Below are 14,532 nucleotides of genomic sequence, written 5' to 3' on the forward strand. Positions count from 1 at the left end.
TCTATAATAAAAAATACGCAGGATAATCCCATCACCCTTTACAGGCAGTAGTGGATGGCAATTGGATGGCAGTGGCCAGCAGCTATCTTAGCATGACAGAGACAAAATGTTTGACTCTGTGCTATACCAAAACAGGCATCAGCTATATCTACAGAAAGCTTTTTTCCTCGATTGAGAAACTTCCAGGATTAGAGAAATTGGAGCCTTTTTTTTTTTTTCTCCTCCATGCAGGACGTGATAGGGAGAAAAGAATTCTGCCCTTCAGGACAGATACCGATGATCGATCTAAGCTGCCTTGCCTATGAACTGGAAGAATGGATTGTTGTGATGTACCTGAAGAAGTACCTTTTTCACGGGGTCATCATCTCACTGACAATAAGTGCAATATTAGTTTTTTTTATAGTTCCTTTATCAATCCTCTTTTTCATTTACCTTAGTAATATTTTGCTTTTAATATATCAGAGGAACGGTGAGGTAAAAGGAGATCCCTTGAGTGATGTCTGGGATACTGCAAGGAAAACTTTAGCAAGCTTTTGGGATATATATGCAAGAATATGGCATGGTAAGTATGACATGACTTGTCTGAAGGTTTGAATGACAATAAATAGTAGATACACGTAAGGGTTGATTTTTTTTTTTTTATTTCTTCCAAATGGATGCAAAGAAATTACATTTATTTTACTTCGTACGGCATTTAACCCAAAAGTTTCTGCCTCAAAGGCTGATTGCAATATAGAATAAGCAGAATGAAAGGGAGAAATTGGTTTCTATAGGGTACATTTCTCTGAAGTGGATAGGCACATACACTTCTCTGTATATGGTATAAGTGACGCGCTGTGTTAGTTTTAGTAACGTAGCTGCAAGGGAAACGTGTGATTTATTTTTTACCTTAGCAGCTGCTTAAAACCTACTTAATAAATGTTCAAAACACAACAACTAGCTGGAAATGTAATGAGTATATTTTTAGTTGGTGAAAATGATTTTGTGTTATGTCAATTGAAAATAATTTTAAGAGCTGCATGGACAAAAAAATAATTAGACACTACATGTAAGTTTGTACTATGGCAGAATTTAAAAGTAATTTGATTTTTCAGTTTCATTACACTCAACCTTCAGATACTTTCAACACACCCTGCTCCCTAGGAAAATCCTCAGCTGCATTCTAGGCACTTGTTCTTCCCACAGATGTAGTTTAAGACTTAACTTTGCTGCCCTAAGGATGAAGAAGAAAAGGTTCTTTATGTTGCTATGCTTCCTCATAGCTTTATCCTTTAATCTTTGAACATCCTGCAGGATAGAAATTTCTCCACCTCTTCCTAGGACTCTGCCTGCTCCGTCAGCATCCTTCTGCCCAAACAGCTCAGGACAGGAGCTGTAGCAGGGAAGGAGATGAAGGCAGTCAAGGTGGAATAGAGCTCTTAGTTCGTAGAAGCTGTGGCTTTCCCAAGCCTTTGTATACATTAGCCTCCTACTCTGGCTCCACCTAATACCTCAGTCAACTATAGAAAGAGCCAGGAGAGGGATTTACAGAAGTCCATGTTTGTGAGGAATTTCCCCTCCACTGTGCAGTGAATGCATTTAACTCTCATGGAAAAAACCTCTCTTTGGGATTCTTACGGATTCCGGTTTGGACCAACATCTCAACCAGTGAAACTTTTTATTATGGAAAATCCCAAACTTTTCATTCTCCCTGACACAGAATGGAGATTTACACTTTCATATTTTAGGAATACATCCTGACTTCTTGTCTGCCTTTCATTCTGCCAATGAAGCAGTGTCATACCAGTATAGTGTTTTTTTCTTTATTATTGCACTTTGGACTGGGAAAAGTTCCTCATGGGAAATAATTAATTTCGTCCCCTTGCTGGGGAAAATGTCAGGTTCATGTCTGATCCAGTGATTAAACTGACCAACAAATTTGTCCACCTGTCATGTTGGAGGGGGCTTCTCTTTGCTATTGACCAAAAGTTCCATCCAGAACTTAATTTAAAAGCTACTGCTGCGGCTTTCATAACTCTTTGAAAGTCATTGAACAAAGTAGAGTTAAGAGTTTTCTCTAAATTGCCAGATGATTTACTGACATCATTGTCAGTGTGTTGCTTTCCATCCCAAACAGGTTATGAACTTCATGGTGTGGAAAACCTACCAGAAGGACCAGGCATTCTTGTGTATTACCACGGAGCTATTCCTATAGACTACCTTTACTTTCTGTCTAGGCTGTTTCTCTGGAAGAAAAGACTTTGTTTGTCAGTGGCCGATCATTTTGTCTTTCGTTTACCAGGTAAGAACATGTTGTATGTAGGCATCCTGGATTCATTCAACCTGTTGCTGCTTTTGATGAAATTTACATTTTATTACACTCTAAAGAGAGCTTTAAATGAAAAGACTTTTAAATTAAAAGCTCGTAACAGGGTAGGATATCCTGTCTTTTAAGTGAAAGGTCATAAAAACACTCGTAGACCCTCCAAAGCCAACAAATAGACATTATATAGTCCCGTTGGGATGAAATGTCATGCCTCAGTGGAAAGTGCAGGATAAGACTATATTGTTGACCTAATGCTGGGTGGTCAGCAATGAGCGGTGAGTTGCCAAAGAGCCCGGGAAATGGCAGGATATCAGTTACCTACTTGTCCTCTACGCTCAGTAGCCATTGCCGTGGGGTATGACGTCAAATCTATCATCTGATCAAAGCCTGGAGTAGGACAAAAAAAGGTGTTTGAAGATTCTGCTGTTGAAGAGAGCTCTAATACTGACCATCACAACAGGTTCAACGCATTGGAGCCTGAGAGAGAAAGAAGTAATTCCATTATGAAAAGGAGAACATACAGAAATGAAAACCTGATTAATTTTAGAAAAACAAGGCAGAAAGAAGGAGTATCCGGAAGGATGGTGCCCACATCCTCAGTACTGTGTGGAATTCTGGTCTCCCCATCTCAGAAAAGCTGCAAAGTAATAAAGATACAAAAAAGGACAGGGATGATCAGGCGCCTGCCTTTGAAAAGCCAGTATGTAGGACGGAAGTCTTGAATGGCTGAGGGATATAAAACGCTCGTGTGACCTGGGAAAGGGGAATAAGAAGAGACAATATGTTCATGTGATAAATAATCTTAATTTTTAACAGGCAAAAGCGTTCAAGCCAAGCAAAGGCAGAACCTATTAATAAGGCTGTGGCATCCATGGGTGCAGGATAAAACAGGAATACATAGGAGTTCACAAAGGCATTAAGGAAACTCAACACCTGACTTTGACAGAAAGATCTATCAAACATGATGCCTTGAATAAGTTGAAATGCAATTAAATTACAAGATGCGGCACTGTGTTTTCCACTATCTTCCCAAGTTTCTGTTGCAGACCTTTGTCAAAGGTGGAGTGCTGGATACCAGCTCTGCCAGTCCATAGCTGTTGCTTACATTCATTCATATAAACAATTTCTTTTCAAATTATGCTGTTGGAATGGTGAATTTGAGGACTAGGGAACCTCTCCTTTGCTGAAGCTCTCTATGGGAGTTCCAAACTGAGAGAATTCAAATGAGAAGATAATACGAGAAAGCACAGAGTGCTTCTATGGTTCTCAGTCTGTCTTCTGGAGAAATCCCCGTCACAGAAACAAAGGAAGGAGATTCACTGAACTGTTTATGCTGTGCTGAAACTGCCCTGCTAACTTCTGCCATTCATGCATCTTAAAGAGTCCTACTGCAGTCCAATTTGAGCCACGTAGTTTGGAATTTAACCACAAAATACACCATTGAACAACCCAGAACCTCAATGTTTCAAATGTTAAACATCACATTGTAAAAGAACACTAAAAATAGTTGCTTGTCATGTATTTATTTTTGTAGTAATCTTTATTGTACTGAAAAATTATATCTTTTTTCTGTATTAAAATATTTTAAAAGGAAGAGGGAGGAATAGATGTTTATTTTCAGATTTCTAGCTATGATGCACACGTTTCGGTTGCATGGCTGGTGTTTTGATAATTATGGAAAATAGCATGTGGAAGCATTAGTTTATTGAGATGCTCCTGATAAGCTAGTTCATCTTCATAACATTTGGGCATAAACACCATCATGTATTTGTCATTTTGCCAATATTTATTCTATGTGGGTTTTACTTCCTTTGCACAAATTTGCCTTAGTCTAAATATAGAGCTAGTAGATTTTTATTTAGCTGTAATCTTGTTTCTACCTGCAAGCAGTACTTGTGATATATTGTGATAATAATATGTTTTTGCTAATTATTTATTCCAGGACTTAAATTATTACTGGAAGTGACAGGTGTTATGCCAGGTACAAGGGAGGAGTGTCTCATTGCACTGAAGAATGGATACTTGGTGTCCGTCTCACCAGGTGGACTTAGAGAAGCATTATTCAGTGATGAAAGTTATCAGCTTGTGTGGGGAAATCGAAAGGGCTTTGCTCAGGTTGCTCTAGAAGCAAAAGTGGTGAGTATTATATGTTACCAATCCCAGTCTGTGCTTATTGCATACATGCCTCATGATCCAATGCAGCTTGAGACTGTTTGTTGGAAAATCTTCCCGAGAGAAGAAAAGGGTCAGGAGTAAATATTTATTTTCCTTTTCCCACCACTTTCCTCAAGCATGTTAATCCGCAGGGAGCAAGGGTTTTATGGAACTGTACAGCTTTTTCTTGACTGTTGCAAGGCATCCATCCCTACAGTTCCACCACGCAGGCATCCCATTTCTTGTCTTGACTGTATTTCAGGAATCTTCGCTGTGGCCCTTCTCCACATTGCTGTAAGGTTTGATTCTTTTTTTCTCATCCTACTAGACTTATATCTTTATCTTACTTCTACAAGCCCAGTCATTTTATTACGGCGCTTTAATGTATTATCTTTATTTTCTTTCTTCTCATATATTCCGGGAGGGTCCAGGATTTTATTTTTACCCTTCCTTTTCTTACAAGGTGTGTCTACATCAGTGTCTGAATTTGAATCACATGTGCACTTTTGAAGCAGTTTTTCCATCTCCCTTTCTCACCATGCTTTCATTCACATCATGGAATGTGTTAGAAGATGGGAGCTGCATTCCTTTTGCCTGAAACTAAACCAGAAGTGGGACCTAATACTCTCCAGTTGCAAATGGACATTCAGTCAATGGTACTAGACAAGAATTTGTTCTAGACAAAAACAGAGCACTGAAATGTGTTCAGTGTTGATGTCAGATCCTCAGCATCCTCTAGAGAAGTGCATCTATGGCTTTGCACTCCACTGATGTACACGTGGCCACAGTCTCAGCTATATTTTCCAAATGGATTATGATCTACAGATACAAACTTCTACCACTGGCTCTGACTTCTTCCATAGAATTCCACATGTGAGATTGTTTCTCTGATATTTTCTCTGGGAAATAATTTTATTTGGGATGGCATAGAGCTGCAAGAGCAGTAACCCTGTCTTTTTCCTAAATGCCACTTCTCATCATCATCATCACCACTAGTGATGAGTTTTCTGCCTTAATTTAGACTCAGCATACCTAGTGTGCTTTGTGTCTGCCAATACTGGTACACATCCAGGCTTCATCTGTTCTGCCGTGAGCTTTCTGCTGCTGTCTCATGAATTGCATAACCATCATTTCTCTTTACGTTCTTACAAATATCTCATCAATTGCGGTGCTCTTCTTTGGCCTTCCACATAAATGTAATGCTTTTCTGGCTGTCTAGGAGAATCTGTGCAGGGAAAGTTGAGTTCTTCCCATGAAACTTGAATTTCTTACCATGGCTTTATTTTGTGCAGTTATATCTCTTTCTTACCCCATGCAGTTTGTTGCTTCTCAAATTTTGCTTTGCTGTCTTGTGCTAGAGCTCCTACTACAATGCACCTAGGGTTGCAGAATGCATGTTTCAGGTTAATATTTCTTCATAACTTTATCTCTGAAATCTTGTGCAGAGATAACTAAACTAGGATAAATTTGGAGATTTGATTACCAAATGGACAAAGTAACTTTAAGCTGGGAGTCCTATTTCTACCTCTTAGTTTTGTTCTGTGGCCTTTTAAAAGTCATGCTTTACGTGTTTCTGTTCCTCTCCCATCCTTTCTCTCAAAAAGCATGGGCTTGTAAATATTAGTCACAATACTTAATAGATTGTGTGGGTCTGTAAACCAATACCACTAGGAAAATATGGGAATCCAAATCAGATTCATATGGGCATTTTGAATTCCCTTATAGTCCTTCCTCTTCTTTATTAATTTAATGATCTACTCCAACAGTCAGAAGGAGATGTCACTTTAACAACCTGAGTGAGTTCTAATGATTCTGTTTTCATATCTGCCTTTCAAGTTACCCCAAACATTTAAACAATCTTTTGCCAGATGTTTTCACTTCACTTGGAACTTTACAGTGTACTTCTACAATGTCATACATATATTTTTAAAAATAAAAATTGGATTTAAAAATATGAGCACCCTTAACAGAGAGTGCTCCCCTTATGAAAATACATCACAAAAAATCCTCGCTAGTAGTCCTTATAATCATTCCAATCTTCCATAATTTAGAAGTACATGGAAATAACTGAACAGTAGTACCTGCAATTGCTGGCACCTTCTATTACCACGGTTTGGTTTGGGTTTTTTTGTGAAATGTTCTTGTGGTCATCTGTATAACGGTGTTTGGTGAAACAGGCACCATGTGGGTTTATCTGTTACCTGGAGGGCAGAGAGAATATTTTCTCCTTTGTCACCTACTAGCCTGAGCTCGCCTTTACTGTGACTGCTGCTGGCTCTTGTATCACTTACTACCACCTCATTCGGGGTTGGGTTTTTTTATGATCAAGAAGTCTGACTGGATCTCAGTATGGTGGGCATCACTGTAATTAGTTTGCAGGCTCCACTGCAAAATTTTGGCCATGTGTTATATTTCTATGGAAATCTGTGATCAGACACACCTTAGATAACTAAACACTAAAAAAAAGTGCATTTAGCAGTAGAGGGGGCAATATAACCTATTTCTGATATAAAGTTAGACCCATAGGAGTAACTGGATTCCATCTGGTGACAAATTTGCGCTTTGATTGCTCCAGTTTGTTCTTGCTGCATCCTTTTCAATACTGGCCAAACCAGTCTTGTAGGTTGACTGAAGACTGGGGATAGACTCATCTAAATTGACAGAACTTGCTCTGTAATGTAGCAATTCATGTATGCTTTGCTAATACTTATTTGGATACTGGATGGAGGTGAGAGAGGACTAGAAGTGCCTTGTTTGGAATTTATTCTACATAAGTGTGTAGCCATCAACCAAAGAACGACAGACCCTTTACAGCATCCATACTGACTACGTGGTGGTTCGTAACCTGCCACAGGGGGCTTGAATGGGGATTTCAAGAAAAAAGTAACTTTATTGAATGGGGATTTCAAGGAAAAAGTAACTTTTTATATGAATAGGTACTCCCATTCTTATTATGGTGTTATGGAAGTTCAACAGGTCTTCCATTGAGAAAGTTAAAGAAAAGCAGACAAGGAATGGAGTTTCAGCCTCAGTCCTTGCCTGCAGGTTTCCACATTCAGTTTCCACTTCGTCTTGGGTAACTACTCTGCTTACTTGGGGTCAGAGAACGAAAGTGTTACTACTTAATGTAATGTTCTGGCTCAGTGAAGTTCTGAGACCTATATTTGTCTCAGGTGAATTTATGTTGCCCAGGGGCTTGAGTTTCAGAAATACCCTCTGCCTGTGGCTGGAGTTTGACAGGCTAATGGGGAGGAGTCATAGTTTCTAAAGATCCCTGAATTTTATCTGTGCCAATAAATCATTTCAAATCTAGTTAGGTAAAAGCTAAACAGGAACTATGGTTTAGAAAATTCTCAAAAAAATAGAAAAACCCTATACACCAGCACACAGTGGGGGCTGACCAGCCCGTGCAGGAGGTTTTGGACTAGTGCAGAGGTCCCTTCCACCCTCAGCTGTCCTGTGATTCTGCGCTGTTCAAGCTGGCCAGGTGTGATCCAGCTCAGCTCCAGCAAATCTAAATCTTTGGGTTCCTGCGGATCTGATCGTGCTGCTTTACAGACACAAGCTTTTACGTGGGTACCCATTTTTATCAGCGTAGGGACCAAGTGCTGCCACCCACTCTGGACTTTGTTGTCTGATCACTGTATACAAGTACCTTCCGTAGCTGCTAGATTTCTTCATAGCCTAAGAAATGTTTCTCTTGCACTATTCTTAAAATTTAAAGTGTTTTGTCTGTATGATACGTGGGCTTCAAATATTTTAAATGTTAGACATACAGTATGCAATCAATAGCTGAAGCCAAGTGTGGTATTTTTAGTGTCCAGTAGTTGTAAGCTTTTAAAAGATGTTCCTGATTAAGGGTTTATTTCTAATAATTTCAAATAATTTCTCATTCTCAGGGGTTTACTATTACTACTTGATGTATGTTTGATATTTTTCTTATCTGTCAGGTTTTTTTTTTTTCTTTTAAATGTTTTCCATCGCTTTGAGTTCTTTGTTAGGCTCTAGTCAGGTCTTTTTCTTGCTTGGTTTTTTTTCGTCCTGTGGTTTCTGTTCTGTGGTAGTGATTCTTAACAGCATAAAGGTGTTCTTTCATTACCTTGTAGAAAAGTAGTTCCAGCAACATGCTCAAAATATGGTTTAAAAAAAGATGAAAAGGGACAAGAGAGGGGGAAAATAGTCATTGTATATATGGATCCAATCACTGTTAGTTTGTCTACAAGCTACGAAATCTTACCTCGCGCTGTAAGACATGAGTGTTTCAAGTTCAGGTATCTCAAGTGTCTTTCTTTTGAGTTATACTAATTAAGTGAACTTGTTCTGTACCTGCCTAAGGATCTGCCCTCCAGAAGGTGTGTAGTCCATGTCAATGAGGATGTACAATTGCTTTATTTGTCCAAGGGATCTGCAGAAAGTGTTTTGCAGTGGGGTATTGTCTGAGCATTACTGCCTCAGTGAGACATTACTTTCAGAAGCCGATGAGACAAGCCAGACATGTGAATGTCTACTTGCTTTCTGCAAGACTTCACAAACTGAGTACTTTCCTGTTCCCCACACACGATGCAGGCTTTAGACAGAGATACTGCAAAACTTCATGTTTCAGTCAGCAATATGGCAATAAATGTACAACACGCAAGTTATTTTTTTTAGAATGTCAGTCAATTTTTATAATGCACATTCAAAATGAAAGATATAAACCTGTAATACAATGTCAGTCATTTTCCTTTCAGATGGTGAATTTAAAACAGCGATGCTTGTGGGAGCTCAGAAACAGAGTTGATTTCTCTTCTGCAGTTTATTTTTTATAACAAGACTCCTTCTTTCCTACCTAACTGACTGACAATTATCCTCTGTATTCAAGTGATTTTCATAGTTGCATTAACAGGCACTAAAACGTAAATTCAAGTTTGGTATAACATTTCCACCTTTTTGGTTTTTTGTGATTCCTCAGCCCATCATTCCAATGTATACTCAAAATGTCCGGGAAGGATATAGGACCTTTCTTAAAGAAAGAAGTAAGAGCTTTAAATTACATTTTAAGCATTTGGAATGGTTCGTCCACTTCTCTCTCACTTTTCTCTTAGATTCTGCTTTTCAGACTTACGCTTATTTTGGATTCTCTAACACACTTGCTGTGGGTCAGAGGTATCTCAAATATGGAGATAGCTTGTGTGTAACCGATTTGTGCTGTGTGATTTGGTTCTTTAACGCAGTCTTATTTCAGTGATCTATTAAGTGATCTATCAAGCTTTGTTTTGGTGGACAGTTACCTAAATTCTCTAATTTCTTCTTGACTGTCAGACAAAGCATGCATTTTAAAGAAGTCTTCCATATTAATCAGATTTCAAGTTTGGATTGTGTTTTCTGTGACAGTAATCTCACTTTTTCATCCTTTAAACAATTTCAGGATTTTTTAGACAGTTGTATGAAATTACTCGATTGCCAGTTACTCCTCCATACGGAGGACTTCCAGTTAAATTTCGTACCTACATTGGGAAGCCAATCCCTTATGATCCCAATATAACTACAGAGGAATTAGTTGAAAAGGTAAGTTAGCTCTCCTTCCAATATTGAACTACTTTGCCCTCTGTTGTATATGCACTTGAAACTAGTTTTTTGTATGCTTGACTAAAGACAAGTACACTTTTACTAGCTCATTAAAGCAACGGGCAGTTGAGCTCCAGGATTATTTAACGTACAGATACCTACATGTGAGCACTGACATAGTAAGAGTCGGTTGGGATGCCCTCATCCTTTCAGAATTTCTATCTTCTTGGGATGCTAACTTTGTTTCTCCCATGCCTTTGGTCACTTTGGTAACTGAAAAAAAATGATGTAAACTATGTTTTAAGTTCAGTTTTCAGTAACAGGAAAATAGTATAATAATAAAAAAATAGTAAAATAACGTATAACAAATACCTTTGAGAATCTTCTCTAAGTAACAGAAGGCTTTAGAAACAGTTCTACAAGAGCTTCAGTCTCGTTGTCAAAAGGAAAATGTTAAAAAAAAATAATTTGCATTTGAAATATAAAAATATTTTGAGTGCCTGCAGCTTGGTGAAATTGGTGGTGCCCAGGCGCATAAAAAACCATTTATAGATCCAGAGTTTAGGCATTTTTCAAAAAAGTTTTCATAGAAGATGAAAGGAGGGTTTTATGCAAAAAAAAAAAAATCCACTACGGCATAGGAATACACAGATTAAAACACTTGTTAGGAATCACAGATGTAAAAAAATGCCTTGCTGCCCCCAAAAATATGCAAGAAGGCTAGCTTTTCTTTTTTTTTTTTTTTCTTTTTTTTTTTTTTTTTTTTTTTAAGGATCAACTGCAGATTGTTCTGGGCTTCACAGCAGAAAGACAGGTTTGGTCTGTTACAAGGGAACTGCTCCAGCAAGCTCTGGAGTTTGGTCTTAGCACGTTCAGGAGGCTGGACACTATATTAGCGCTAAGACTGCCTGTACGGTTATCCATATTCTTGGATTTTGGGGGAACAGTATTTATGTGTATCTGCAAAACTGAAACTGAAATTTCCCATGACATTGATTTGCTTTATGAAGTCAAAGCCTTTGACCACCCACTTCAGCGGGAGTATGGTTAGGTCTTCTGTAGCTCTCATTAGTTAAAACAACTTAAATGGGGCTTGAGATGAGCAGTGGCCTGGCTGGCCTCTGTCTGATCCTGCCCTGGAAAGGAGGCAGGACGTGAATCTGTCAGGAAAGGTTTGGCCACTCTTTTCCCCTATTCCCAGGGATGTTCTACAATCACTCTGGGGTAGATCACAAGTACGTAGCTACCCTTATTTCAAGTTTAAACACATGAGGAAAAACTAAGGGGGATTATCTCTTATTATTTCTTCATGTTGGGAAGGACAGATGGAAGTCCCTACTCCATATTCCTGGTCCCAGATCAGATGAGGTTAGGCAGGCTTTATCCAGCACTTTTGATGAGAACCTTCAGGGATGGAGATTGCACAAACTTATGTTTGCATGTGTTAAAGGCTACTTTGACTTAGTAATGCCCTATTTTGATAAATTTCAGTAATTTCAGCCTATCCAAACTGTGCTGTCTTTTATATCAGCTAGTTGTTCTAACAACTGTTTTCTTAAACGTGTGAACTTCCCAATACCTCTTAAACCTCTGAGAAGAAGTCAGTGATAATACTGTCCTTCCTTGCATAAGCAGGTCTGTAAAGGCAACCTTCTCTTCTCTTTTCAGACAAAGACTGCCATCCAGGCTCTCATAAGCAAGCACCAAACAATCCCAGGCAGCATATGGAAGGCTTTACTGGAGCGATTTGATAAACGTCGTAAAAGTGATTAGAACGCTGATGTTTATTTCATTGTGTTTGCAGCATACGGTAAAAAACAACATCCTACAGCAATGGTGACTATTAATTGGTGTTCAACCAGGTTAATTTACAAGTTTCTACAGATACGACAGAAGAAAACAATTAACGTCTTGAAGGTTCCCCCGTGTCTTTGAGGGTACTCTGAAGTCAGACAACTTATGTACGATAGCAATGCAACAGCTAAATTCCCCAAAAGGAAATGATGTAGCCAGGATTTGCCTGGTTCCTAAAACAAGTATGTACATGCATCTGAGAGCCCCAGGAGTTTTGTCTAGATTTGTGATTTTATGTTCTGAGCAATTCACTGTCCAGTTTCAGAGCAGAACCGCAGAAGATAAACAGCTTCACTTTAACTAATGATCTACCGCTTAGACCATTTTTCTAGAGAGACTATACAAAGAGAAATAATCCCATTAAACCAGATATTAGACTCCTACAAACACATCAACTTTGTGGTTCAATACCTTGGAAAGTAGCAATGCTGCATCCAAGACTTTGCCTCAGCAGAAAAAAGAGAAGTCTCTCAAGGAGAGGAAAAAAGCTTTAGTTAAATCTAGCGCTATGCAAATACATGCAGAAAGTAGTTTCAAGTCTGAGCTGGTACATTCATGCACTATTGCCTCATACAATATTGGTTTAGTGGATGAGGTGGCACCCAGCCTAAGAATCCCTGCATCATCATGTGTTTGCAGGACAGATGTGCTGTACTCCCCCAGATCTCCCGGCGAGCAGGGAGCGGGGCTGGGGGTGAGTTTACGTGCATAATCCACCCCTGAGGCTTATCATCACTGGTGGTTTGCCTGAAAATGCGCTGTCCCCACAGCGATCAAACCCAAATGCCTGTTTGGAAAGGTGGACATAGGCAGCGTTGTCTTCCTAATACAACTTGCAGAATACTGAGTCTTGCTACAAAGCAGAATGTGTTTTTACAAGCTGGTGGGAATGGGAGAACTTTATGTAATCTATCCAATATGCCATTAAATGCAACCAAGCCTGTTAACTTCAAATACCACGAAGGGTAATTTTTGTGCTTCATTTTTCCTTCTTGTACTTTTAATACCTATATAATCCTTCCCCTCACATCCTAAAATTTTATGTAGCATCTAAGGACAACATTTGCCCGTTTTCACTAGAAAACAAAATCTACTCTTTGGATGAAAATAAATGCATTCTCTTCCCATGCTGCTTCTCCACAAATATTTCTTGCACATCTGGAGAACAGAGAAGGATGGACAGGTGAGTTATTTCCCTGGAGCAAAAAGACAAGAATCCTGTCCTAAAAAAAATCTCAAATCTGTCCTAAGACATAGGAGTGTTTACTTGAACACCTTAACTATTAATTGCTGTATAAAGCAGAAATATTTCTCTCCCAGCAGAGACTCAATAGGCACAGGAGATGAGAAGCTAAACCAAATGAAGATGCTGATTGATGTGCCTGGACATGAACAGGAATTCAAACCATGCAGTCTTACACAGTGCACTCCAAGAATATAAGCTAAAATTCAAAGTTGGAGCTTCAGTCGAGTGACAAAAGGAACTAATAGAAAGAGCTATCAAATATAGATACAGATGAAGAAGCAAGACGAACTAAGAGTAACTCAGCACCCTTCCCTGACTATCCTGTCCTATTTTTCAAGTGCATTAGCATCATCAATTAAAACACTTTAGTCACCTGAATTTGCACAACCTTTCGAACTCCATGCCCTCTGATACCTGATGCTGGGGCTGTGCTGCAATATGGAACAGAGCACTAGTCTTGGATAGGGGATGGGTAATCAGAGCACTGTTTATCTCTCAAAGCGGGGATTTGAGCCTCCATCTCCAGTATCTCAGGCAGCTGTTCAGAGTTTGCTAACAATGTTCAAGATTTTCCTGGGCTATTTCATCTTATAGCAGCATCCCTGGATTATCTGCAGTTTAGCTGAAGTGAGCTGGAGTAAAAATTAATTTCTATTACTTGTCTTGTGTCACACTTGTCTTAAGAGTATTTTCTGGTGTATCAAGGTGATAGACAAAATGATTACTGAGAGATGTGAGTGGTTTTGAATGACATATAAGACAGTGATTTTCTAATAAAAAAATTCAACCCATTTTTTCAAAAAACATTATAATACTGCTCTAATAAAGAGCAGTTATTATTATTTTAGAGGTCCCCTCTAAATTTTTAATCTTTTTAGAGCAGTATTATAGAAACGAGAACTAGAAGCTGGTATCATAGAAACTAGCAGAAGCTAAAGTTTCTTTTCATACAAAGAGAATTGCAACTGCAGGTCAGATCACTCCCCTGCTGCACATATTTTCTAGCCTCTTGGTCCTACAACAAAAGAGGAATGAAAACCAGCAAATGTGACCTCTGCTTGCCTCAAAAGGTGAGCATTTTGGGTATAGTTTGCCTCATGAGCAAGGTAAGGAAATCCTGTTCCTTAAACTTCTCGTGCCTAAGGTTTATCCAGCTCAAACGACCGGATTTTTGCAGTGGGGGAAAAAATACCTTACTGGTAACACTGGGAAAAGAAATGAATTGGACAAGAGAGCAACCGCAGAGGTCAAGCGGGCAGACGATGTCCAGGTCAAAGCCAGCCTGGCAGAAAAGCGAGATAGTAGAGGCCCCAGCGTGCTTACAGGCTTACAGCCAGCTCTGGCTTCGCTGATCCTGTGGATCCCTCCTGCAGCCCAGAGTCCGTACGGAATGCCAGAGGGCAGCCCCATACCTCGCCTGTCTGAA

At 39.1% G+C, this 14,532-nt stretch overlaps 1 protein-coding gene across 1 annotated transcript; it reads left to right on the plus strand.

Annotated features, from left to right (window-relative positions):
- The first annotated feature begins 233 nt into the window (after positions 1 to 233).
- On the plus strand, positions 234 to 11,779 carry LOC104467852 (transmembrane protein 68-like). Its single transcript, XM_010081793.1, has 6 exons — positions 234 to 562; positions 2,117 to 2,281; positions 4,248 to 4,441; positions 9,411 to 9,474; positions 9,867 to 10,006; positions 11,675 to 11,779. The coding sequence occupies exons 1-6, from the start codon at positions 277 to 279 to the stop codon at positions 11,777 to 11,779; spliced, it is 954 nt and encodes a 317-aa protein (XP_010080095.1). The 5' UTR covers positions 234 to 276.
- Positions 11,780 to 14,532: the final 2,753 nt, after the last annotated feature.

Source organism: Pterocles gutturalis, unplaced genomic scaffold (assembly GCF_000699245.1).
Source record: "Pterocles gutturalis isolate BGI_N339 unplaced genomic scaffold, ASM69924v1 scaffold47714, whole genome shotgun sequence".
In the NCBI taxonomy this organism is placed as follows: Eukaryota; Metazoa; Chordata; class Aves; order Pterocliformes; family Pteroclidae; genus Pterocles; species Pterocles gutturalis.

Coding starts and splice junctions, on each gene's coding strand:
- LOC104467852 (XM_010081793.1), top strand. CDS start 277: ATGATCGATCTAAGCTGCCTTGCCTATGAACTGGAAGAATGGATTGTT. Junction 2,282..4,247: donor TTTTGTCTTTCGTTTACCAG/GTAAGAACATGT, acceptor TATTTATTCCAG/GACTTAAATTATTACTGGAA. Junction 9,475..9,866: donor GACCTTTCTTAAAGAAAGAA/GTAAGAGCTTTA, acceptor AAACAATTTCAG/GATTTTTTAGACAGTTGTAT.